Source organism: Hyperoodon ampullatus (genome assembly GCF_949752795.1).
Source record: "Hyperoodon ampullatus genome assembly, chromosome: 18".
Taxonomy (NCBI): Eukaryota; Metazoa; Chordata; class Mammalia; order Artiodactyla; family Ziphiidae; genus Hyperoodon; species Hyperoodon ampullatus.
Genome location: NC_136931.1, coordinates 49,832,267 through 49,856,125, shown reverse-complemented (window position 1 = coordinate 49,856,125; position 23,859 = coordinate 49,832,267). Strand labels below are relative to the sequence as shown.

Genomic DNA, 23,859 nt, shown 5'->3' with positions numbered 1-23,859 from the left:
AAGGCGGACACGGACTCCAGTCTTTTCCTGCCAGCCCGGGCCCTGGAAGATCTTAGGGCAACGCATCCCGCGGAAATATCGCTGCTTCCGGGGGAACTCGTTGTGGTCTTTGGGAAAAGGGCGCCTCTGGCACCAGCGCCGGCGGGTCCAGGCTGAGAGACCCGCCTGGTCCGAGGGCGCCACGGAGGAGGGCAGCGTCCGCAACCAGGCGCCCCCAGAGCTTCGGGTCCCAGGCGGAGCCGCGGCGGGATCACAGACAAGGACCCGAGTGCGCCACCAGCCGCAGGTCCCACGCGAGCAGGCGCAGGAGATTGAAGATGACGGTGGCTTCGTGGCACCGAGGCGAGCCCTGCAGCCCGGGAAGGAGGCGGAGCGGGGCTGAGCCAGGGATCTCCTTCCCCGAGAGACCCCCCTCCAGACCCTCACGGCTCCAAGCCGGGCTCCCGTCTAGCCGCTTTCCCGCCTGCTCCACTCACAGCTGTGCGAGTTTGGGGACGCCTCCGGGGACGCCGCATGGACTTCCTCCGGGAGCCTGGCCGGACCAGCTCGAGCTGGAGGGAGAACAGGAGGTTAATGAAGGCGGCGGGGAACCGACCCTCCCCTCCTCCTCCCCCTCCAGCCGCAGACCAAAGCCCGGATTTGGGGACATCGAGAGGACGTGAATCGTGTCTGCGCCCGTTTCTGGCCTCATGGGACAGATTCGCAGTCGGGGGGCCTGGCCTTGAGACCAGGGGCGCAGAGCGAGCCGGGAGGGGTGCGGGGCCAGGGCGCGGCGCACTCACGCAGGCCGCCACGTCCCGCCCCGCGGCCGCCAGCAGTTCCAGGGTCGGTAAGACGCCGGGGAACAGCTCGGGGCTCGGCAGGCTGCTCAGCACGTCTTGGGCGTCGGCGAGGCCGCGGGCCACCTGGTGGAGCAGCGCACGGGACTGCGGGGACCCGGCGGGAGTTAGACGGGGCCGCGCGCCAGCCCGCGCTCCCCCACCCCCACCCCGCCCGCCGGCCTCGGGCCTCACGGAAGGCCGCGGAGGGTCCCTCCTCCGGCGGAACGAGCAGTTGCGCGGCCTCCAGCTCAGCGTCTCTTCTTCCTGCGGGGCAAGGGCTGGGGTGACGCGGAGTCTCCTGGCAAGGGCCCCTGAAGCGCTGGGACGTCGGAGATCCCTGGACGTGGTTCGGGACTGGCCCGGACGGTTGTGCTTATCGTGTCCCGAACCAGGCAGCGCTCCGATGGCTGAGCGGGGCTGAAAGGTACCCGCGCTCTCCATGCGGAGCCCGCGCCCCGATGTGGAGCCGAGTCCGCCTGGAGGGGGCGCCCCTCTGTGACCCGCACCAAGGCCTTGCATGAGCTGACCACCGGGGCCTCCGGGAAGATGTCGTGGTCACAATTCTGGACCCTGAAATCTGAGATGTGCCTGCTGGACGCTAGGACGCGAGGGCCCCTCGGGACAAAGACTGGTGTCTCCGAGCCCAGCGGGCCCGGGGTCCAGGGGGCGGGGGCGTCTGAGCATCACTCACATAGCGGTCCCTCAGTGCCTTGATGGCCAGCAGCGCCCGGGGGTCCAGGGAGCGGTAGTGTGAGAGGAGGCGGCGCGGAGGTTCCACCACTTCGGGGTCCGCCGCCACGCCCACCGTCACCAAGACCCACAGCCCCACGGCCACCGCAGCTGCGCCACTCGGCCCCATCTCTGCTCCTGCGGGACGCGACGGACGTCAGCGAGCTCAAGGAGAAGGCCCCGAGTCCAAGCCCCTGCCTGTGGTTAGACTTGCAGAGGGACTGATGCTCAGAGCGTGGGCTGTGGACACACGCAGGGGAAGAGACAGGATGGGCCCCCTCCTACCCTCAGCCTCTCTCCTCTCACTCCTCACCTACAATGTGTCTCTGGTGCCTGGTGCTGCAGCAGGGCCTGCCTTCCACTGTCCTCTGGGTGGTGTCCAGAGTGGTGTCCACCTGGGACAGCGGTGCCTGCACCCTCCATGGTGGCTTTTAAGTGCCCAGCTGAGAATGGTGAGCAACCGGGCTTCCCTGTGCAGGGTAAGCTTTCCCAACGTCATTGCTGGCCATTGATTAGCCCAGAGGGTTGCAGGCAGGGGTTTGAGGACTTTACCCACCTGTGGGCCAGTGCCAGCGATGACTCTACCCCTGCTCTCTGCCACCAGTTCTGGTCTCTGTCCCTTCCTGTATCCTCTCGCTTTCTTTTCATCACCCTGGGTGTCCTTATCTCTGTTGTATAATAACAGCCAGCCGTTATACAGTGCTTAGTGTTACTGGGCCCTGTTCTAAGTAACTGATACGTACATGTCTCATTTAATGCTCAAAAAATGACAGTGCAAGAATTGTTCCACGTCCAATTTATAGATGGGATAACCGAGGCACAGTAAAGTGAAGGAACTTTTCCAAGACACCAGTCAGTAATTGAGGCAGAATTTGAACCTACACTCAATCCAGCTCCAAAGCTTGATCTCCAAGCCACAACTACCCCTAAATATCTGATTCAGTGCCTCCTTCTCTCTCTCCATTTCTGTCCTCATTTCATTCTGTTTCTCTTTCTTCTCTCTCTGTTTGCCTCCTCTTTTGTCTCTGTCTCTCTGGTCCTGTTTTTGTCTCTGTCGATAACTCCATCTGTCTATCATTCCTTTTTCTAGCAAACATTCAGGCCAGTGTCTCTCTGTCTCCATGTGTCTCAATCAGTCTCTTTGTTTTGCTTTAAAAATAAAATCTATTACTTTTCCTGATAAAATTAGCAAGCCAAGGTCATTGGATAAAGCTGGAAAAATAGAGACATGCATAAGAGAGGAAAACAACCCCACTTATAATTTCACCACCCAACTGTCTTCCGTCACCCCAGCTCTGGAACAATTTTTCCAATGAGTAGAAATGTTACATATATTTATTTGTACATATGTTTTCTGATTATTGAAGTAACACATTTGTTATAAAGATTCAGTCACTAAAAAAATACCATTGGGACTTCCATGGTTGCACAGTGGCTAAGACTCTATGTTCCCAATGCAGGGGCCTGGGTTCGATCCCTGGTCAGGGAACTAGATCCCACATGCATGCCGCAACTAAGGAGCCTGCTGCAACTAAGACCCGGTGCAACAAAATAAATAGATAAATATTAAGAAAAAAATACAACTTAGAGAGTTAAAGAAAGTCTTTAATCCCACTTCCTGGAGGTAATCTTTTTAGCAGTTAGTTGCTAGTTCTCCTCTTTCTTTTTTTTTCTTTTTCTCTTTCTTTGAGCAACTTCTCCTAAATTGGAACGAGTCTGTATACAGTTTGGTAGCCTGCTTTGTGTGTCTTACCATTACCTCTCATTTGCATTCCCCCACATCTTTAATTATACTGTATCAGTGAGGTCCCCTGCAGGAAACAGATGGCCTAATCAATGTAGGATAATTTGTGGTGGTTTAATATCAAGGGTGTTTACAAAGGGATTGGATGGTGAAGAGAACAGAGGAGGAGTAATGCAAGGCCTTGGGGCCCACCTGGGTGAGGGTCTGTCATCCCTAGGCCTGGAGGAATGGGAGAAGGGAGGGAGTGGTTACCTTACCTGGGAAAGAGGGAGTCATGTACACAGGGGGAGGGGCAGAGAAGTCATGATGCCCCTGCAGGGAGGAAGCCTGGGGAATAAATACTCTGACTTTACTCTCCTTCCCCACTCTCTGGCCCTACTGCTAGGCTCCCCATTGGCTGCACCCAACAGAAGCCAAAGGCCAGCTTCCTGGGGCCCAGAGGAGGGTGGAGAAGTGGGAAGAGTGAACTTGGAGGGGCAAATGGAAGACATCCTGCATATACCACTGGTAAGGCTTCCATTGTAACAGGATTATTGAATAACCAATCCCCTATTGGTGGGCATTGATATTCTTTCCAGTCTTTTGTTAAAATCATGGATCTCAAGACTGTGGGAGAGAAAGGGAGTAATTTTTTCATTCTTTTAATTGTGTCTTTCATAGGGCTGAAGTTTAAAATGTTTCCAATTCATCAATTTTTTTTCTTCCATGGATCGTGCTTTCAGTGTATATAAAAAATCATCACCATGGTTCCCTAGATTTTCTCCTAAACTATATTCTAGGAGTTTTATAATTCTGCACTTTACGTGTAGGTCTATGATACATTTTAAGTTAATTTTTGTGAAATGTTCAAGGTCTGCATCTAGCTTGGTTTGTTTATTTTTTTATTTATTCACATGTGAATGTCCAGTTGTTTCAATACCATTTGTTGGAAGTCTATTCTTTCTTCATTGAATTGCGTTTGCTCTTTTCTCAAAGATCAGTTGACTATATTTGTGTGGGTCTATTCCTGGGCTCTCTATTCTGTTCCATTGATTTGTCTATCCTTCTACTAATATCACACTGTCTTCATTACTGTAGCTTTATAGTAAGTCTTGATGTGAGAGAATGTCAGTCCTCCAACTTTGTTCTTCTCTTTTAATATTGTGAAAGTTACTCTGGGTCTTTTGAATCTCTATATAAACTTTCACTTTGTCAATATCCACAAATTAACTTGCTGGGATTTTGATTGGATTGCATTGAATCTATAGATTAAGTTGGGAAGAACCAACATCTTGACAATATTGAGTCTTCCTATCCATATTCATAGAATATTTCCATTTTTAGATGTACTTTTATTTCTTTCATCAAAGTTTTATAGTTTTCCTCACACAGATTTTATTTATATTTTGTTGTATTTGTACTTAAATATTTCATTTTTGGGGGTACTGATGTAAATGGAATTTTAAATTTCAACTACAAACTGTTCACTGATGTTAAACAAGAAAGCAGTGTACTTTTTCATATTAATCTTGTATCCTGCAACCTTGCTATAATCACTTATTGGTTCAGAAATGTGTTTTAAAATAAATAAAGTTAAATACACAGGTCTATTAAGAAAACCAATTATTTTGAAACACAGTTACCAAAATATTAAAGTAACTTTGTGATAAGTAATACATATGTCTCTTTATTAATGAACTAAGTACAAGACATAGCAGTAGGTTTAATAACTACTATACTGTTGAGGGAGTAAATGATTTTTCAAGATATGTGCCACAGGACTTCCCTGGTGGCGCAGTGGTTAAGAATCCACCTGCCAGTGCAGGGGACACGAGTTCGAGCTCTGGTCCGGGAAGATCCCACATGCCACGGAGCAACTAAGCCCGTGCGCCACAACTACGGAGCCTGCGCTCTAGAGCCTGCGAGCCACAACTACTGAGGCCGAGTGCCACAACTACTGAAGCCCACGCGCCTAAAGCCTGTGCTCTGCAACAAGAGAAGCCACCCAATGAGAAGCCCGTGAACTGCAAAGAAGAGTAGGCCCCGCGAACCGCAACTATAGAAAGCCCATGCGCAGCAACAAAGACCTAAGGTAGCCAAAAATTTTAAAAATAAATAAATTAAAAAAAAAAGATATGTGCCACATCTGTAATGTGTTAGGAAATATCTGTGGCTTCTTTTAGTGACAAAGTCACAGTTTCTGCTAATATTATTGTGGTTTGTTGCTTACATTCATAATGGAAAGAAATGCTAAATTTCAGTTTGAGGTCAGTGAAGATGGAGATGCAGCTTTTTCCCATGCAAGTTCACCCTCCCCTGAATCCTATTGTCCATGAACTCCAGGTTAAGCTAGACCTGCAGCAGTTAAATAGAATGAAGCAGATCTATAGGCACTGACATGGAAAAATCTTCAAGACATATCATACAGTGAAAAAAGTAAATTGCTGAATAATATACATGGTGTGACACTCCTTGCATTTAGAAATACTCATACATACTAAAGCAATTCAGTGGAGAAAAATAGCCTTTTCAAAAAATAGTGCTGGAGTAACTGGACTTCCATAGGCCAAAAAATGAACCTTGACCTAAACTTCACACTAAAATAAAAATTAACTCAATATGGATCATGGACTTAAATGTAAAATATAAAGCTATAAAACTTTTTGAAAAAGTTATGAAGAACATCTTCAGGATCTAGAGCAAGGCAAAGGGTTCTTAGACTTGACACCAAGGGCTTAATCCATAAAGGGAAAATCGATCAACTGAATTTGATCCAAAACTTTTGCTATGTAAAAGACCATGTTAAGAAGATAGAAAAACGAGCTAAAGACTGGGAGAGAATACTTGCAAACCACCTATCTGATGAAGGACTAGTATCTAGAATAGATAAAGAACTCTCAAAAACCAACAGTACAAAAATTAAACAATCCGTTTGGGAATGGGTGAAAGACATGAAGAGACATTTCACTAAAGAGTGAAAGATGGGAAATAAGTCCATGAAAAGATGTTCAATGTTATTAGCCAACAAAGAGATGCACATTAAAACCACCACGAGATATCATTATACAGCCATCCGAATGCCTAAAAACAAACAAATAAATAAATAAAATGCTAACGAGGATATGGAGAAACTGATCGCTTATTGCTGGTGTAAATGCAAAATGGTACAGCCCCTCTGGAAAATAGGGTTTGTAGTTTTTTTAAAAAAACTAAACATGCAACTACTATATGACCTAGCAATTGCATTCCTGGGCATTTTCCCAGAGAAATGAAGACTTACATTCATACAATATCTTGCACATGATTGTTTATAGCAGCTTTATTTAAAACAGCCAAAAAACAACCCAGATGTTCTTTAACAGGTAACTGTTTAAGAAAACCCAAAACTGTAGTACATTCATACCACGGAATACCATTTAGCAATAAAAAGGAACAAACTTGATACACAAAACTATCTGGAGATAAGATGTCCAGCATTGAGATTCATTCTGATTACATTGGCTTAGGTCATATGCCCACCCCTAAATGCAATCACTGTGGCCAGGGAGGCTAACTGAGGTAAACGGCTGCAGCCAAGTCACATACGCCAACCCAGAGATGGGGGGTCAAGTCACCTTCCCCAAACCATTTGGATCTCCAGCTGAAATGGGGGGATGCTGGGATGACTTGGGGAGAAGTAATGGAAGCCTGGAAAGTTTGCGCATGGACACATTGGCTGATCTCGTCTAGTGTTTCAGTAGAATTTCTCTCATGTTTTTTTCAGAGTACTTCTGTTTCAACCACTTTGATGTTTTTTAAAAGCTCTATGCCTTTCAATAAGGAAAATATACACTGAAAGACAAAATAATTTTTTCATATTAATGCTGAGGAAGACATACATGGGAAAACAGCCATTACTTGCCTGTAATTATCAATATTTATTAATAAACTTTACAACTAATTAAAGGTGGTCTTATGTAGGAAACTTTGCTTTACTTGCCCAAAACATACCTTAACTATTCTGCACATGAATAGATCTGTCTATATAGGTGAGAAGTGGCAGAGCATCACCAGTAATAACCCAGACAGCCTGGGATCACGTCTACAAGCTGTGTGAGCTCGGACAGACTCACAGCCTCGGTACCTCAGTTTCCTCATCTTCTAAAACATCAGCCAGTGAGAGGACCTACCTCACAGACTTGCTGGGGAGAATAAAGCAGTAAATACATGAGAAGAGCTTAAAGTGGAGCCAAGCATACAGGAAGTGCTCAGTATGTATCAACTATAATTATTATTAACAGTGGTTGAGAAAAACATGTTTGCAATTCCAATTTTCAACAGCAAACAGAGAATGGTTTTATAATGGGTAAAGGAATACATATCTTTTTTTTTTTTTTTTTTTTTGCGGTATGTGGGCCTCTCACTGTTGTGGCCTCTCCCGTTGCGGAGCACAGGCTCCGGACACGCAGGCTCAAAGGCCATGGCTCATGGGCCAAGCCGCTCCGCGGCATGTGGGATCTTCCCAAACCGGGGCACGAACCCGTGTCCCCTGCATCGGCAGGCGGACTCTCAACCACTGCACCACCAGGGAAGCCTGGAATACATACCATTTAATAACAGACTAAGGAAGCCAGAGAGAGTTTGTCTAAGTCCCAGATGAGGAAAGAAGCTGAGAAAACAGAAGGGAAGGATATTTGTGCAGAGAAAGAGGGAAAAAAAGACAGGGAGAGAAAGGATATAATGACAAGAGAGTGACTGAAGAGCAAGCATTAGAAACCCTAGTATGGGGACTTCCCTGGCAGTCCAGGGGTTAGGACTTTACCTTCCAATGCAGAGGGTGTGGGTTCAGTCCCTGGTTGGGAAGCTACGATCTGACAAGCCTCCTGGCCCTAAAAGTCAAAACTTAAAACAGAAGCAATATTGTAACAAATTCAATAAAGACTTTTTCAAAAATGGTCCATATCAAAAAAAATCTTTAAAAAGAAAGAAAGAAAGAAACCCGAGTATGAACTCCTGACAGCAGGCACTTGTACGGGTACCTCTGCCAAGCTTGCAGCTTCCAGCCAAAGGAAAAGGTGTGTTTTGAGTTCATTCCTAGAGCGCAAAAGAAAGACCAACACACAGAAAAGACAAAAGGTGCAGAAAACAAAACGTAGCAATTGGCTCAGGAGAGAGGGTTGAGCAGATACACCACTGGCACTGGCCCACAGGTGGGTAAAGTCCTCAAACCCCTGCCTGCAACCCTCTGGGCTAATCAATGGCCAGCAATGACGTTGGGAAAGCTTACCCTGCACGGGGAAGCCCGGTTGCTCACCATTCTCAGCTGGACACTTAAAAGCCACCATGGAGGGTGCAGGCACCGCTGTCCCAGGTGGACACCACTCTGGACACCACCCAGAGGACAGTGGAAGGCAGGCCCTGCTGCAGCACCAGGCACCAGAGACACATTGTAGGTGAGGAGTGAGAGGAGAGAGGCTGAGGGTAGGAGGGGGCCCATCCTGTCTCTTCCCCTGCGTGTGTCCACAGCCCACGCTCTGAGCATCAGTCCCTCTGCAAGTCTAACCACAGGCAGGGGCTTGGACTCGGGGCCTTCTCCTTGAGCTCGCTGACGTCCGTCGCGTCCCGCAGGAGCAGAGATGGGGCCGAGTGGCGCAGCTGCGGTGGCCGTGGGGCTGTGGGTCTTGGTGACGGTGGGCGTGGCGGCGGACCCCGAAGTGGTGGAACCTCCGCGCTGCCTCCTCTCACACTACCGCTCCCTGGACCCCCGGGCGCTGCTGGCCATCAAGGCACTGAGGGACCGCTATGTGAGTGATGCTCAGACGCCCCCGCCCCCTGGACCCCGGGCCCGCTGGGCTCGGAGACACCAGTCTTTGTCCCGAGGGGCCCTCGCGTCCTAGCGTCCAGCAGGCACATCTCAGATTTCAGGGTCCAGAATTGTGACCACGACATCTTCCCGGAGGCCCCGGTGGTCAGCTCATGCAAGGCCTTGGTGCGGGTCACAGAGGGGCGCCCCCTCCAGGCGGACTCGGCTCCACATCGGGGCGCGGGCTCCGCATGGAGAGCGCGGGTACCTTTCAGCCCCGCTCAGCCATCGGAGCGCTGCCTGGTTCGGGACACGATAAGCACAACCGTCCGGGCCAGTCCCGAACCACGTCCAGGGATCTCCGACGTCCCAGCGCTTCAGGGGCCCTTGCCAGGAGACTCCGCGTCACCCCAGCCCTTGCCCCGCAGGAAGAAGAGACGCTGAGCTGGAGGCCGCGCAACTGCTCGTTCCGCCGGAGGAGGGACCCTCCGCGGCCTTCCGTGAGGCCCGAGGCCGGCGGGCGGGGTGGGGGTGGGGGAGCGCGGGCTGGCGCGCGGCCCCGTCTAACTCCCGCCGGGTCCCCGCAGTCCCGTGCGCTGCTCCACCAGGTGGCCCGCGGCCTCGCCGACGCCCAAGACGTGCTGAGCAGCCTGCCGAGCCCCGAGCTGTTCCCCGGCGTCTTACCGACCCTGGAACTGCTGGCGGCCGCGGGGCGGGACGTGGCGGCCTGCGTGAGTGCGCCGCGCCCTGGCCCCGCACCCCTCCCGGCTCGCTCTGCGCCCCTGGTCTCAAGGCCAGGCCCCCCGACTGCGAATCTGTCCCATGAGGCCAGAAACGGGCGCAGACACGATTCACGTCCTCTCGATGTCCCCAAATCCGGGCTTTGGTCTGCGGCTGGAGGGGGAGGAGGAGGGGAGGGTCGGTTCCCCGCCGCCTTCATTAACCTCCTGTTCTCCCTCCAGCTCGAGCTGGTCCGGCCAGGCTCCCGGAGGAAGTCCATGCGGCGTCCCCGGAGGCGTCCCCAAACTCGCACAGCTGTGAGTGGAGCAGGCGGGAAAGCGGCTAGACGGGAGCCCGGCTTGGAGCCGTGAGGGTCTGGAGGGGGGTCTCTCGGGGAAGGAGATCCCTGGCTCAGCCCCGCTCCGCCTCCTTCCCGGGCTGCAGGGCTCGCCTCGGTGCCACGAAGCCACCGTCATCTTCAATCTCCTGCGCCTGCTCGCGTGGGACCTGCGGCTGGTGGCGCACTCGGGTCCTTGTCTGTGATCCCGCCGCGGCTCCGCCTGGGACCCGAAGCTCTGGGGGCGCCTGGTTGCGGACGCTGCCCTCCTCCGTGGCGCCCTCGGACCAGGCGGGTCTCTCAGCCTGGACCCGCCGGCGCTGGTGCCAGAGGCGCCCTTTTCCCAAAGACCACAACGAGTTCCCCCGGAAGCAGCGATATTTCCGCGGGATGCGTTGCCCTAAGATCTTCCAGGGCCCGGGCTGGCAGGAAAAGACTGGAGTCCGTGTCCGCCTTGGTCGCTGACCACCACGTACCATGGACCAGTTTCTACTTCTGTGGTTACAGGAACAGCCCTGTCTCATGACAGTTCCCACCCCGTGCTTTGAACCTTCAGTGCCCGCTTTGCGATTCCATGAATATGTGACTCTTGGACCTCCCCGCTGGGGAGACCTCATTCCCAGAGGGACTGGGTAGTGATAAGGCCAAAGGACTACTTGTCCTCTGGATAAGTAGTTTTTTGAATTCCGTTCCTTAAGTGTGTTTTGTATTTATGAAGTTCCTGTGTGTATTTGCTGTTCTGTCTTCTGTTGTTAATTTATTGCCAATTATTAAATATTTTTGCATTTCTGCGGGTTGTTTATTCCGTGGTCATTTTGAGGGGGGCTGTTCAGCACAAAATGCTGAGACAGGGAAATCAGGTGAGCTGAGTTTCAGTTCTGCCCTGCCACTTAAGTGTTGCGTGTCTGGGCAAATTCCTTCTCTCTGAGCCTCAGTTTACTCATTTATGCCATGGCATTGTTACACTTCCCTTGCAGTGAGTACTATACATTGAAATAATGTTTCTGAAGCTTCCAGCTGAAGCCACAGAATGGCCTTAATAATTGGTCTCCACTAAATAATCACACACATAAATGCAGAACAATTGTACTTTGAAAATTTGTCTGCGTCTGTGGATGGGCAATCTTCGTGGCCAACTGCAAAGCCTGTTTCCCAAGGTCACACAGCTAGAGAGGGTCGGAGCCAGGTTTGAGCCCCAGAGTCTAGCTCCAGTTCCCATGCTCCTAACCACTCCCCTGAACTTCCTCTCTAAGAGAAACAGTATGCTGTTGAGGGATTTTGAGATAATTTGTCAATTTCCAGGATTCACAGTTGTTGCAATGTGTCCTCCCCTGATATAAGGCCGATGCAATTAATAGAAACTGACCAGAACACTGGTAGGTGACTTGGGCACATCCCTGCTGTTGCTTTTATTTTATTTTTTTTAATGTTTATTTATTTTGGCTGCTCTGGGTCTGAGTTGCGGCATGCAGGCAGGATCTAGTTCCCCTACCAGGGATCGAACCTGGGTCCCCTGCACAGAGTCTTACCCACTGGACCCCTAGGGAAGTCCACCTGCTCTTACAGGTGAACCTATCTGCAGGGCAGGAATAGAGACGTGGACCTAGAGAATGGACATGTGGACAGAGTGGGGGCAGGGGAGGGTGGGATGAAGTGGGAGGGTAAGACTGACATATATACACTATCATGCGTAAAATAGATAGCTAGTGGGAACATGCTATAAAGCACAGGAAGCTCAGCTCAGCCGGTGCTCTGTGACGACCTAGATGGGTGGGATGGGGGCGTGGGAAGGAGGTCCAGGACGGAGGGGATATAGGCATACATATAGCTGATTCACTTCATTGCACAGCAGAAACTAATACAACGTTGTAAAGCAATTATACTCTGATGAAAAAATTTCTAAGAAACGTTACATATCAGAGCTCAAAGACATTCCCAACTGAGGACTTGGGTCCACCCTCTCCCTGGAATTATGAATGAGGGAAAGAGGGGGTGGGAGTAATAGTCAAAAGGACTCCACACCTTCTGTTCGAGACGTCCATTACCTCCAAGTCAGGAGATGTAGCTACACTGGGGCTGTTGAGTGCAGTGGTTACTCTCTGGTGTCAGACAGAACTCAGTTAATATCCTGCCCTCACCACTTATTTGCTGTATGACCTTGGACAAGTCTCTTAACCCCTCTGAGTCCCTGCAGTTTCCTCTGTCTTTGAAATGTAGGCAAAGCACAGGATGTCCTTGGTGCTACCATGAGTATCCAGTAGCACACTGTGAGGGAATTCCCTGCCATTCGAGTGGTCAGGACGCTGCGCTTTCACTGCTGAGCACCCGGTTCAATCCCTGGTCGGGGAACTGAGATCCTGCAAGCGGCATGGCCAAAAACAACAACAACAACAACAAAGAAAACAAACCACATTGTGGCAGAGCCTCCGCGAACAGGGTGAGACATATACAGGCTCACAGAAGGAGGGGGTGTCTCTGTTTTCCTTTTTCACTGACTGTTCCCTTTTCCTGGAAGGCTCCCCCTCAGATCTCCACAGAGCTCCCTCCCTCACTTCCTTTAGGTCTTCCCTCAAATGTCATTTCATTACCTTATTTAATACAGACTTCCTCTCGCACTCTGTCTCGTCCCTGCTTCATTTCTTTCATTTTCCATGATCTGACTTTACCTAACATAATACATACCACATGCCTAATCCCCGTATCCCAGAGAGGTACTATCTGGTACCTCTCTCTAGTAAAAAGCCCCATGAAGGATTGTTTCGTGTCTTTTCTTTTTTCAATGCTCTCTTCCTGGCACCTTGAACAGGGTCTGACCCAAAGTGGGGGTGGGAGGGCAAATAGGTACTTGGTGATTCAAGGCGTTTTTCTCAACCCCACCTGATTTCCCTGAAGTATTGGTCACAGCTCAATTTCATAGCACATCCTCCTATTCCTGGGTCCTTCTGAGCCTGACAGAGAGCAGGTCGGTGCAGGCTCCAGACCTCCCCCATGCGGTCTCTGTGGGTACCAGGTGGGGAAGGGTGGGGAGCAGCTGGTGTCCTCTCTGAATTCACGAGGTTTTGCCTTTCTCACTCTCTCTCCCACCCGCAGCAGCAGTCCTGGACCTTCTGCCACCTCCTAAACAGCCTCCCTCTTGGAAGTTCCAGGTTCTTCATGGCAGCACCTCCGACAGGTGCCTTTTCCCTCTACTCCCTGTACTGGGGCCGCTGTCCCCTCCCACCCCAGTCCTAGATCAGCCTGGGCACCGGCGCAGGAGACCCGCCGTGTGGGGCTGAAGCTGCCCCAGCCCTGATTTTGACTTCCTTACTCACTTTCTCGGAGGTGAAATGGGACATGAATCGATGTCAGTTTCTTTTTCCCTCGGCGGCTCACATGGCTCACAGGCCCCGCCCTGCTCTGGGCTTTCCCAGCCCTCGCCTCACCTGGTGCCAGTGTCAGCCTCTAGCTGTGTTTTCACTTTTCCTACATCAGCTGGGATTGCCCAGCTGCACAGGCTAAAAGCTGCGCCATGGAGCTCAGGCAGGAATCACACCTCAGACGGAGCTGGAAGTTCAGAGACACGGACAGAGCAACGAGCTGAGAACCAGAAGAGGAGGCTGAAGTCAGAGACGCCAGACGAGACCGAGAGACCCCAGGCGGCGGCCTCAGAGAGGACACTTGATCCCCCATCTGCTGACAGAGACCAGAGCGCAGGAATGAAGCTGGGTCAGCCCCTACATCCTTGTCCGGGACCCTCACTCCCCAGAGCCCCCGCCCTCACCCCCTGACGCCCTCCCTCGCCTCATCTTGCTGTCCTTCCCTAACACAGACATGGCCCCCGGCTGCACGCTGGTGCTGATGCTGATGACCGTGGCGCCAAGCAGGACAGGGGCAGTTCCTGTGCCCTCACCCCTCGGGGCCCTCCCAGGTGCAAGGGGCTGCCACATGGCCCAGTTCAAGTCTCTGTCCCCACAAGAGCTGCAGGCCTTCAAGACGGCCAAGGATGCCTTTGTGAGTCTCCCCCGACCCCTCCTGCAGTGGGCGACCCTCCACCCCTCCCTCTGTGCGCTCCCGGGCTACCTGGGCTGAAGGTGGGCCTGCCCTCCCCGCACTGGGCTGACCTCCAACCTCCCCGCGGTGGGCGATCTCCTGTCCTCCTGCGGTGGACGTGCCTCTGCGGTCTTTTGGAAGCTAACCTCCCGTCCTGTTGCTGGCCCTCCTCCAGCCTCCCTGGGCTCCTCCCTCTGTCCCTCCCCCTGGGGGCTGACCTTGCCCTTGCTCTCTAGGAAGAGTCGCTCTTGCAGAAGGACTGGAACTGCAGCTCCCGCCTCTTCCCCAGGACCTGGGACCTGAGGCAGCTGCAGGTGAGTCGGGAGAGTCAGGCCCGCCTGCCCTCACCTGCCCGCCCGCTCCGGCTCTGCAGGTGGCCCCTCACCTCCTCCTTCCCTCACGTCCTTCTCTCCCTGCACCCCCCCACCCGGCCCCTGACCCCTTCCCCTCAGCCAGCCACATTGGCTCTCACCTGACCCCGACTTTCACCTTCCACTCTCCCTTCCTCTGTCCCCCTCACCTGTGCCTCCTCGCCTGTTCTCTCTCACGTGCAACTCTCACCTGTCTTCTGTCTCCTCCTCAGGTGTGGGAGCGCCCCGTGGCCTTGGAGGCGGAGCTGGCCCTGACACTGTATGTCCTGGAGGCCACGGCTAACTCACCCCTGGATCACATCCTGGACCAGCCCCTTCACATGCTGCACCACATCCACTCCAAGCTCCAGGCCTGTGTGAGCACTCGGGGCACCCGGGCCGTGTCTGGGCTCTGGCCACCTGTACGTCCCCCTCTGTCCCAGGCCCTGTCTCACACCCTCAACACCACCCTCCTCTGCCCACAGGTCCCAGCTCGGCCCACAGCAGGCCCCAGGCCCCGGGGCCGCCTCCAGCACTGGCTACACCGACTCCAGGAGGCCCCGAAGAAGGTGAGTGACCGGGGAGGGGAAACCGATGGCTGGGCTCAGCTGGGAGCCCAGACGTGGGAGCTACTGAGCCATCCCCCTCTGCCCCCAGGAGTCCCGGGACTGCCTTGAAGCCTCTGTCGTGTTCAATCTCTTCCGCCTCCTCACCCAGGACCTGAAATGTGTTGCCAGTGGAGACCAGTGTGTCTGAACCCGGAGACCCACCTGTCTCAGCATCTTTTTTTTTTTTTTTTTTAAATTAATTTATTTCTAGCTGCATTGGGTCTTTGTTGCTGTGCACGGGCTTTCTCCAGTTGCGGCAAGCACGGGCTACTCTTCATTGCTGTGCGTGGGCTTCTCATTGCGGTGGCTTCTCTTGTTGCGGATCACCGGCTCTAGGCGTGTGGGCTTCAGTAATTGTGGCTCACAGGCTCTAGAGCGCAGGCTCAGTAGTAGTAGCGCACGGGCTTAGTTGTTCCACGGCATGTGGGATCTTCCCAGACCAGCGCCCTAAGCCGTGTCCCCTGCATTGGCAGGTGGATTCTTAACCACTGTGCCACCAGGGAAGCCCTGTCTCAGCATCTTAGATATTATTTATGCACAAACTACCTCCACTGGATTATTGCTTCCAGATCCCTATTTATTTTTGAAGCCCCTAAAAGATATTTATTCTTGTACTTTTTGTAAAATGTGTGAAAATAAACAATTTGTCTATGACATTGACCTTGTTTATATGTGACTGTATAAGTGACTGCACAGCTGCGTATATGACTGTGGCCCTGAGTGTGTGTGTATTACAGTGGGAAGGCGAAGTGAGAGATGAAGAGACTATGAAAGAATAAATGAATGAGGAGTGAAAGAATCACTGAGGATGTTTTCAGCCACAACAATGGGAGATTTCATTGCATCACAAGCTATCATTACATTAAGTAATAAGATGTCTAGAGGAGGCTGTGTCTGGGTCAGATCAGCGGGACCATGGCTTTATCATGGACCTACGGTCTATAACTGTTAGTATTTCTAAGGATATATGTTAAAATTGTGTTTGTGTTACATTCACCCCAACCTCCTGTGGTTCTAAACCTGGGATGACTATTGTCAGGGTGGCGATATGCTGGGAGAAATTTCACAGAGAGAGTTGTCACCAAAAATTTAAGTTCCACTGTGGGCATTATTCTATGTAGACAATGGTGTTGACTGCAACTAATTTTCTTGTCTGATCAGTATGGTTTTTTTTTTTTTTTTTTTGTGGTACGTGGGCCTCTCACTGTTGTGGCCTCTCCCGTTGCGGAGCACAGGCTCCGGACACGCAGGCCCAGCGGCCATGGCTCACAGGCCCAGCTGCTCCGTGGCATGTGGAATCCTCCCGGACTGGGGCACGAACCCGCGTCCCCTGCATCGGCAGGCAGACTCTCAACCACTGCGCCACCAGGGAAGCCCTGTATGTCTTTTATTTCCTTTTCTTGCCTTATCGCACTGGATAGAACTGTAGTACTATGTTGAATAAGAAGGGTGAAAGAGGGCATCTTTGCCTTCTTCCTGATCTTAGGGGGAAAACATTCAGTTTCACCATTAAGTGTAAATGTCAGCTGTAGGTTTTTTGTAGATGCTCTTTTTCAAGTTGAGGAAGTTCCTTTCCATTCCTATTTTTCTCAGAGTTTTTAAAAACCATAATTGGGGACTTCCCTGGTGGTCCAGTGGTTAAAAATCTGCCTTTCAATGCAGGGGACATGGGTTCAATCCCCGATCAGGGAACTAAGACCCCACAGGCCATGGGGCAAATAAGCCCGTGCGCCACAACTACTGAGCCCATGTACTCTAGAGCCTGTGCGCCACAACTAGAGAGTCCATGTGCCGCAACTACTGAGCCTGTGTGCCAGAACTAGAGAGCCTGTGTGCTGCAACTACTGAGCTTGTGAACTCTGGAGCCCGTGCACCACAACTAGAGAAGCCTGTGTGCTCTGGAGTCTGCGTGCCACAACTAGAGAGAAGCCTGCACACTGCAACAAAGAGCCCGTGTGCTGCAGTGAAAGATCCCACATGCCACAACTAAGACCTGATGCAACCCAATAAAAAAAAAAATCATGAATGGATGTTGAAATTTGGCAAATGTCTTTTCTTCATTGATTGATATGATCATGTGATTTTTTTTTCTTTAGCCTGTCTTGGTGGATTGTATTGATTGGTTTTCAAATATTGAACCAACCAGGCTTCCCTGATGGCGCAGTGGTTGAGACTCCACCAGCCGATGAAGGGGACGCGGGTTCGTGCCCCGGTCTGGGAGGATCCCACATGTCGCAGAGCGGCTAGGCCCATGAGCCATGGCCGCTGAGCCTATGTGTCCGGAGCCTGTGCTCCGCAACAGGAAAGGCCACAACAGTGAGAGGCCCGCGTACCACAAAAAAAAAAAAAAAAAAAGTTGAACCAATCTTGCAACCTTGGAATGAATCCTTTAGGTCATGGTGTATAATTTTTTTGATCTACTGCTGAATTCTATATGCCGATATATTGTTAAGGATTTTTGTGTCTATATTCATTACCTTATTTTGTGTGAGATAACAAGTTCACATTATTTTTTTAGCCAGTTGAGTTAAAACTTACTGTCACTTGCAGCCAAAAGCATCCTTAAGGATACACATGGAAATGAAAGGTGAGTTTCCCTCAGAGTTGAAGAATTCTAGCTGCATGGGATTGTTCTGCCTCTGCCATCCCCAAGACTGTCATTGATACAAAGCTGCAAAGAGTCCTTGTATTCAGTATCCATGGAAGGAGGGCAAGAATATGAATAATCTGGGGCTGCAATCTGGGGAAACATGCTCTTCTGCCTACTCCTGTCTCTATGACATTACTATTTCTTACCTCTGTTTCTTGAAAGTTTCACTCCAACTCTTTCAAATCTTCTCTGCGTCCTCTTATCCACTACTCCATCATGTCCTCTCTCTCTCCAAATGGATTACTTTGCCCTCTCCCTCACAGAAGCTACCAGGTAGAAATTCCACGTCATCTATACCACTCTCCTACCTGTCTCCACCGTCCTTTTGCTCTCCTGTCAAGATCAATGAGCTGTCTTTCTCTTAATGACATGAGAGGGGCCAGTGCCTGATCCTGGCCCCTCTTATGTCGTTCCTCCATAAATTATCCTTCTCTTATCCTCCATTTTTCAAAACTTCCTTTCTACAAGTGCCTGCCCATCAGTGGTCTCCCCTTTTATAAAACCCCTTTCTTAATCTGTCCTCTTCTCTTCAACTATTTCTCCATCTCTCTTTTCCACTGGCTCCATTTCCTTACCTAATCCAGGCTCCATAGCCCTTACAGTTGGCTTCTGTTCCCAGAACTCCACTCCACAACAACAATTTCTTATAGCTAAATCCTGAAATTGCTTCTCCAGTTCTCACCCTAGAAGACCTCTCAGTAGCATCCAACCCATTCCTCACTAACTCCTTCTTGTAACTCTCTCCTACTTTGACCATAGTTATACCACCCTCTCTTTGTCTTCCTTCAATTTCTGTCTGGTTCTTCTCAGTTATATTTTCTGGTTCTCTTTCTTCTTCCCACCTCTTGAATACTGGAGTGTCTCAGGGTCCTATCCTGGACTCTCATTTCTCTTCTGTCTTTATACTCTCTCTGGGGTCATCTCACATATCCTCATGGATTCACCAACTACCTTCTCGCTGACTACTTTTGTATCAGTCTGCTTAGGCTGGGTTATGCTTTAGTAACAAATGACCCTCAAATTACAGTGGCTTACAACAACAAAGGTTTATTGCTCACTTATGCAACACAGCCATCTTTTTTAAATTAATTAATTAATTAATTAATTAATTACATTTTTGCTTGCATTGGGTCTTTGTTGCTGCATGCAGGCTTTCTCTAGTTGTGGCAAGTGGGGGCTACTCTTCATCGTGGTGCACAGACTTCTTATTGTGGTGGCTTCTCTTGTTGTGGAGCACTGGCTCTAGGCATGCGGGCTTTAGTAGTTGTGGCGCATGGGCTCAGTAGTTGTGGTTTGCGGGCTCTAGAGCACAGGCTCAGTAGTTGCGGCGCACAGGCTTAGTTGCTCTGTGGCATGTGGGATCTTCCTGGACCAGGGCTTGAACCCATGGCTCCTGCATTGGCAGGTGGATTCTTAACCACTGAGCCATGGGGGAAGTCCGCAACACAACCATCTTGAGTAGGCTGACTCTCAGCTCCTCACTGGGATTCAGGATGAAGGTGCAGTTGTATCTGGGACATTTCTGGTCTTAGAGTAGACAGGTAAGAGTACATGATGGAGGGAATCCCCTGGTTTGGACTCGGCACTTTCACTGCTGGGGCCCAGGTTCAATCCTTGGTTGGGGAAATAAGATCCCACAAGCCTTGTGGCTCAGCCAACAAAAAAAAACAAAAAAAAAAGAGTACATGGTGTACTATGCACTGGCTCTTAGAACTTCTGCTCAGAAATGATACACACCACTTCCATTCCCATTTCATTGGCCCAAACAAGTGACATAGCCAAGCCTGAGGTCAATAAGGCAGAGATTAATAATTTTCCCCAAGAAATGGATTCCTCACTTTGGAAAGGAAGAAGGTATTTGGAATGATAAGGCAGTATAACACGTCCTAAGTTCTTATCTCCAACTCTGACTTTATTATTTATTTATTTTTTGGCTGCATAGGGTCTCAGTAGTGACACGTGAGATCTTTCATTGCGGCATGCGGGCTTCTCTCTAGTTGTGGTGCACGGGCTCTAGAGCACGTGGGCTCAGTAGTCGCAGCACACGGGCTTAGTTGCCCCTCGGCATGTGGGATCTTAGTTCCCCCACCAGGGATCGAACCGGCATCCCCTGCATTGCAGGACGGATTCTCAACCACTGGACCACCAGGGAAGTCCCTCCAACTCTGACTTTAAAGACAAATTAGCTTTATTATTGTGTGTAGAAACCAGCTCAAGTTCAGATCCAAACTGGACTAGCTGATAAGCCAGTAGCAATGAAGACTCTGATCCTAAAAGTTCCCATGCCATTTTCTGACTAATGATCCGTAGAAAGGGATTTGCTGGTGGAAACCCCCATTAAGAAGAGCTAGTCCACAGTGCTGAGAAGGCAGGACCACTGTCCACTCTCCATGGTTCTGAACACCACTGTTGGCTACAGAAGGGTGGTTTCTTTCATCCCTGGGACCTTGGTGGATGCCTGTTAACTTCTTCAGCACTTACAGATTTTTTAAATGAAATATTGTCACATCACATATGGTTGTGGGATATTTTTTCTTAAATAACAGAAAACTTCAACTCAACTTGCTTAAACAGTCAGGAATTTGTAATCTCATATACCAAGAAGCCTGAGGGGAAGATAGATAAGGAGTTGGCTAATTCAGGAAATCACACTAATGTTATTGATAATTCAAATCCTTTCCATCTTTCAGCCTTGCCGTCCTCAGCATTTCAGCCTCATCCTCAAGTTTGATCATCTCAGGTCACACGGTGGCTACCGCAGTTCCGGATATTAAATCCTCTGAGCAATGTCCAGAGGAAGAAAAGGGACAGCATTTCCATGTATCTTTCTTATCACTGAGGAAAACTTTTCCCAGGAGCCCCTAGCAGACTTTCCTTCAATCCCACACTAACATCCCATTAATAATTGCAACCCCCCCTAGTGCTCCTGATATCCTAGTGCTCAACTTCCCCCCCCCATAACACATATCTCCTTCTAACACACCATAAATGTGCTTACTTAAAAAAAATGTATTTATTTGGCTGAGCCAGGTCTTAGTCGTGGCACATGGGACCTTCGTTGCTGCGTGCGGGATTTAGTTACTTCCCTGACCAGGGATCGACCCCAGGTCCCCTGTATTGGGAGTGTGGAGTCTTAAGCACTGGACTAGCAGGGAAGTCCCAAGAATGTACTTACTTATTGGGACTTCCCTGGTGGTCCAGTGGTTAAGACTTCACGCTTGCACTGCAGGGAGTGCCGGTTCGATCCTTTGTCTGGGAACTAAGATCCCACAAGCGGCGCTGCCAAAAAAAAAAAAAAAGAAATGTGGTTACTTATTATGTTGTTGTTTATGACCTGTCTCTCTCTGCTAGAATATAAACTCCACCAACTCAGAGGTTATTGTCTGTTTTGTTCACCTCTGTCCCAGCACCCAAAACAGTCACAGAGTAGGTGCTCAGTCAATACTTATTGAAAGAATGGATGACTGTCACATTGTGTCACATGCCTCAGCCCAAATGATTTACTGGAAAGGGACATGAGACAACTATAATTGGCCCAGACCAAAGATGGTCTGCTTTGTAGAGTGGGGTTGGGGCCCACTTCTCCTGAAAGCTCAGGTCACAGCAAAGATGGTAGATTTCTGATCAAAACGGGGGTTATTTCAGGCCACCATAATCTATTACAAGCCTCCAATACTTATTTCATATTTTCTCCCCTCTCCTTAAAACTCCAACTCCTCTCCCCCATTCTCACTCTCACAGATGGCTTTGCTTCTTCCACTGAAAATATGGAAGCAGTGGAAGAGAAATCCCATATGCTCCCACTACCACATCCACTTACCTACCAGCATCGGGGCCTGGATGCTCTGCTGTCCTCCTTTCTAAGCCCAACTTCTCCACTTGGACCCTGGATCCTACCTGTTTCTTACTCATAATTCTCCCCTCACCGCTTATCCTGCATCATCAGTTTTCCCCTGTCTATTCCTTCCATTTCTATTATTTATTCTGTCTTGGGAACTCCCTGGTGGTCCAGTGGTTAGGACTGCACGCTTCCATTGCCAGGGGCACAGGTTTGATCCCTGGTCAGGGAACTAAGATCCCACATGCCGCGATGTAGCCAAAAAAAATACATAAAAATAAAAACATAAAGAAATTCTATCTCAGTCCCACACCCCCTCCAGTTACCACCCCGTTTATCTGCCTCCTTGTACTAGTCAGGCTTCTCCAGAGAAACAGAACCAACAGGATACAGATATAGATACATACCATATATATATATATATGTATATACATATATATTTATTACGAGGAGTTGGCTCATGCACTATGGAGGCCAAGTCCCAAGATCTTCCGTTGGCAATCTGGAGACCCAGGAGAGGCAATGTGTAGTTCCAGTGTAATTCCAAGGCCCTGAGAACCAGGAGAGCCTATGGTATAAGTTCCAGTCCAAAATCCAGGATGCTTGAGACCCAGGAAGGGCCAATGTCTCAGCTCGAATCTGAAAGCCAGAAAAGAACACAATCTCAGCTCAAAGCAGTCAGGCAGGTGGTGTTCTCTCTTACTCAGCCTTTTCCTTCTATTCAGGTCTGTCGTTGATTCGATGAGGTCCATCCACAGTAGGGAAGGCAGTATACTTTACTCAGTCTACCAGTTCAAATGTAATCTAATCCAGAAACACCCTCGCAGACACACCCTGAACAACGTTTGACCAAATGTCTGGGCACCCAATGGCCCAATCGAGTTGACACATAAAGTTGACCATCACACTCCCTTTTCAGCAACCTTTGTCAAAAGAGTTGTCTATGTCATTGTCTCCTCTTCCCCTGTGTCTCCTTTGAGTAAGGCTTTTGTCCCAACCACTCCACATTCAGCTCTTGCTCAGACCACCAATGACCTCCATGCTGCTAAACCCAGCGGTTGAGTCTCAGTCCAATTTTTCCTGATCTGTCAGCAGTAGTTGACATGGGTGTTCGTCCTCTGCTCCATGAAGCACATTCTTTGCTGGCTCCCACTTTCCTGGTTTTCTTCCTCCCTCTCTGGTGGTTCCTTCTCATTCTCTTTTCTGATTCTGCTTCCCCCCGAATATACCAGGGCTCATCCTGGCCCTTATCTCTCATCTATCCGTGATGCATTTATCTATTCTCATGGCTTAGAACCCAATCCCACCTCTACAGTCATGGCTCTTGTGGCAGATTGAATTCTTGGTGCCAATTTTCCCCCTCCCTGCATCTATACCCTTCCTATGGCCTCACTGAAGGCAGAGTTTACTTCCCTGCCCCTTGATTTTGGACCTAGCCATGTGACTTTTTTGTGTGTGTGTGTGGTATGCGGGCCTCTCACTGTTGTGGCCTCTCCCGTTGTGGAGCACAGGCCCCGGACGCGCAGTCTCAGCGGCCATGGCTCACGGGCCCAGCCGCTCCGCGACATGCAGGATCTTCCCAGACCGGGGCATGAACCCACGTCCCCTGCATCGGCAGGCGGACTCTCAACCACTGCGCCACCAGGGAAGCCCGCCATGTGACATTTTTTTAGCCAGTGGTATGTATGTGCAATGATATACAATAACGTGCCTGTTCTCAGTCTAGTCCTCAAGAGGCCTCATGGGTTTCCTGTGCCCTCCTGGGATTTTGTCATGACAACGAGAAGAGCTCCCCTGGCTTGCTGCTCTCCTTCAGCCTGGCCTCAGACCTGAGCCAGCCAGACCCTCAGCTTGAATCAGAGCCACCCAGCTGAACCCGACCTGCATCACGCAGCCCCAGAGATCAGCAGAGCCATCCCCAGCTCACCTGCGGATGGCTGAGCTAAGTCAGTGGTTATTGTGGTTTTGAAATTTTTGTGGTTGTTTATCAGTCACAGCACACACTGACTGATACACCTCCCAAATTTAGCTCTTCAGACCTCACTCCTGAACTCCAGGCTCATACATCAAACTGACTACTGAACAACTTCATTTGGATGTCTAATGGGCTTTTCAAACTTATCGTGCCGGAAATGTAGCTTCTGTCCTTCTCCACCCTAAACCTCTCCTTCTATTATTTTTCTCATCCTAGTAAATGGCAGCTCCATCTTTCAAGACCCACAGGCCAAAGACTTTGGAATCATCCTCGGCCCCTCTCTTTTGTCATCTCCCA

At 50.2% G+C, this 23,859-nt stretch overlaps 3 protein-coding genes across 3 annotated transcripts; 2 read left to right on the top strand and 1 right to left on the bottom strand.

Annotated features, from left to right (window-relative positions):
- Positions 1-250: 250 nt before the first annotated feature.
- LOC307066859 (interferon lambda-4-like) lies at positions 251-1,680 on the bottom strand (the record flags this gene model as incomplete). The annotated part of the gene is made up of 5 exons (XM_079724084.1): positions 251-349; positions 477-551; positions 783-926; positions 1,014-1,085; positions 1,513-1,680. The coding sequence occupies 5 exons, from the start codon at positions 1,678-1,680 to the stop codon at positions 251-253; spliced, it is 558 nt and encodes a 185-aa protein (XP_079580210.1).
- A 7,208-nt stretch (positions 1,681-8,888) lies between these two features.
- Positions 8,889-10,318, top strand: LOC307066219 (interferon lambda-4-like; the record flags this gene model as incomplete). The annotated part of the gene is made up of 5 exons (XM_079723314.1): positions 8,889-9,056; positions 9,484-9,555; positions 9,643-9,786; positions 10,018-10,092; positions 10,220-10,318. 5 exons carry the CDS (start codon positions 8,889-8,891, stop codon positions 10,316-10,318), a joined length of 558 nt encoding a protein of 185 aa, XP_079579440.1.
- A 2,782-nt stretch (positions 10,319-13,100) lies between these two features.
- Positions 13,101-15,247, top strand: LOC307066858 (interferon lambda-3-like; the record flags this gene model as incomplete). Its single annotated transcript, XM_079724083.1, has 7 exons — positions 13,101-13,115; positions 13,203-13,284; positions 13,858-14,102; positions 14,378-14,455; positions 14,725-14,868; positions 14,977-15,060; positions 15,149-15,247. The coding sequence occupies 7 exons, from the start codon at positions 13,101-13,103 to the stop codon at positions 15,245-15,247; spliced, it is 747 nt and encodes a 248-aa protein (XP_079580209.1).
- Positions 15,248-23,859: the final 8,612 nt, after the last annotated feature.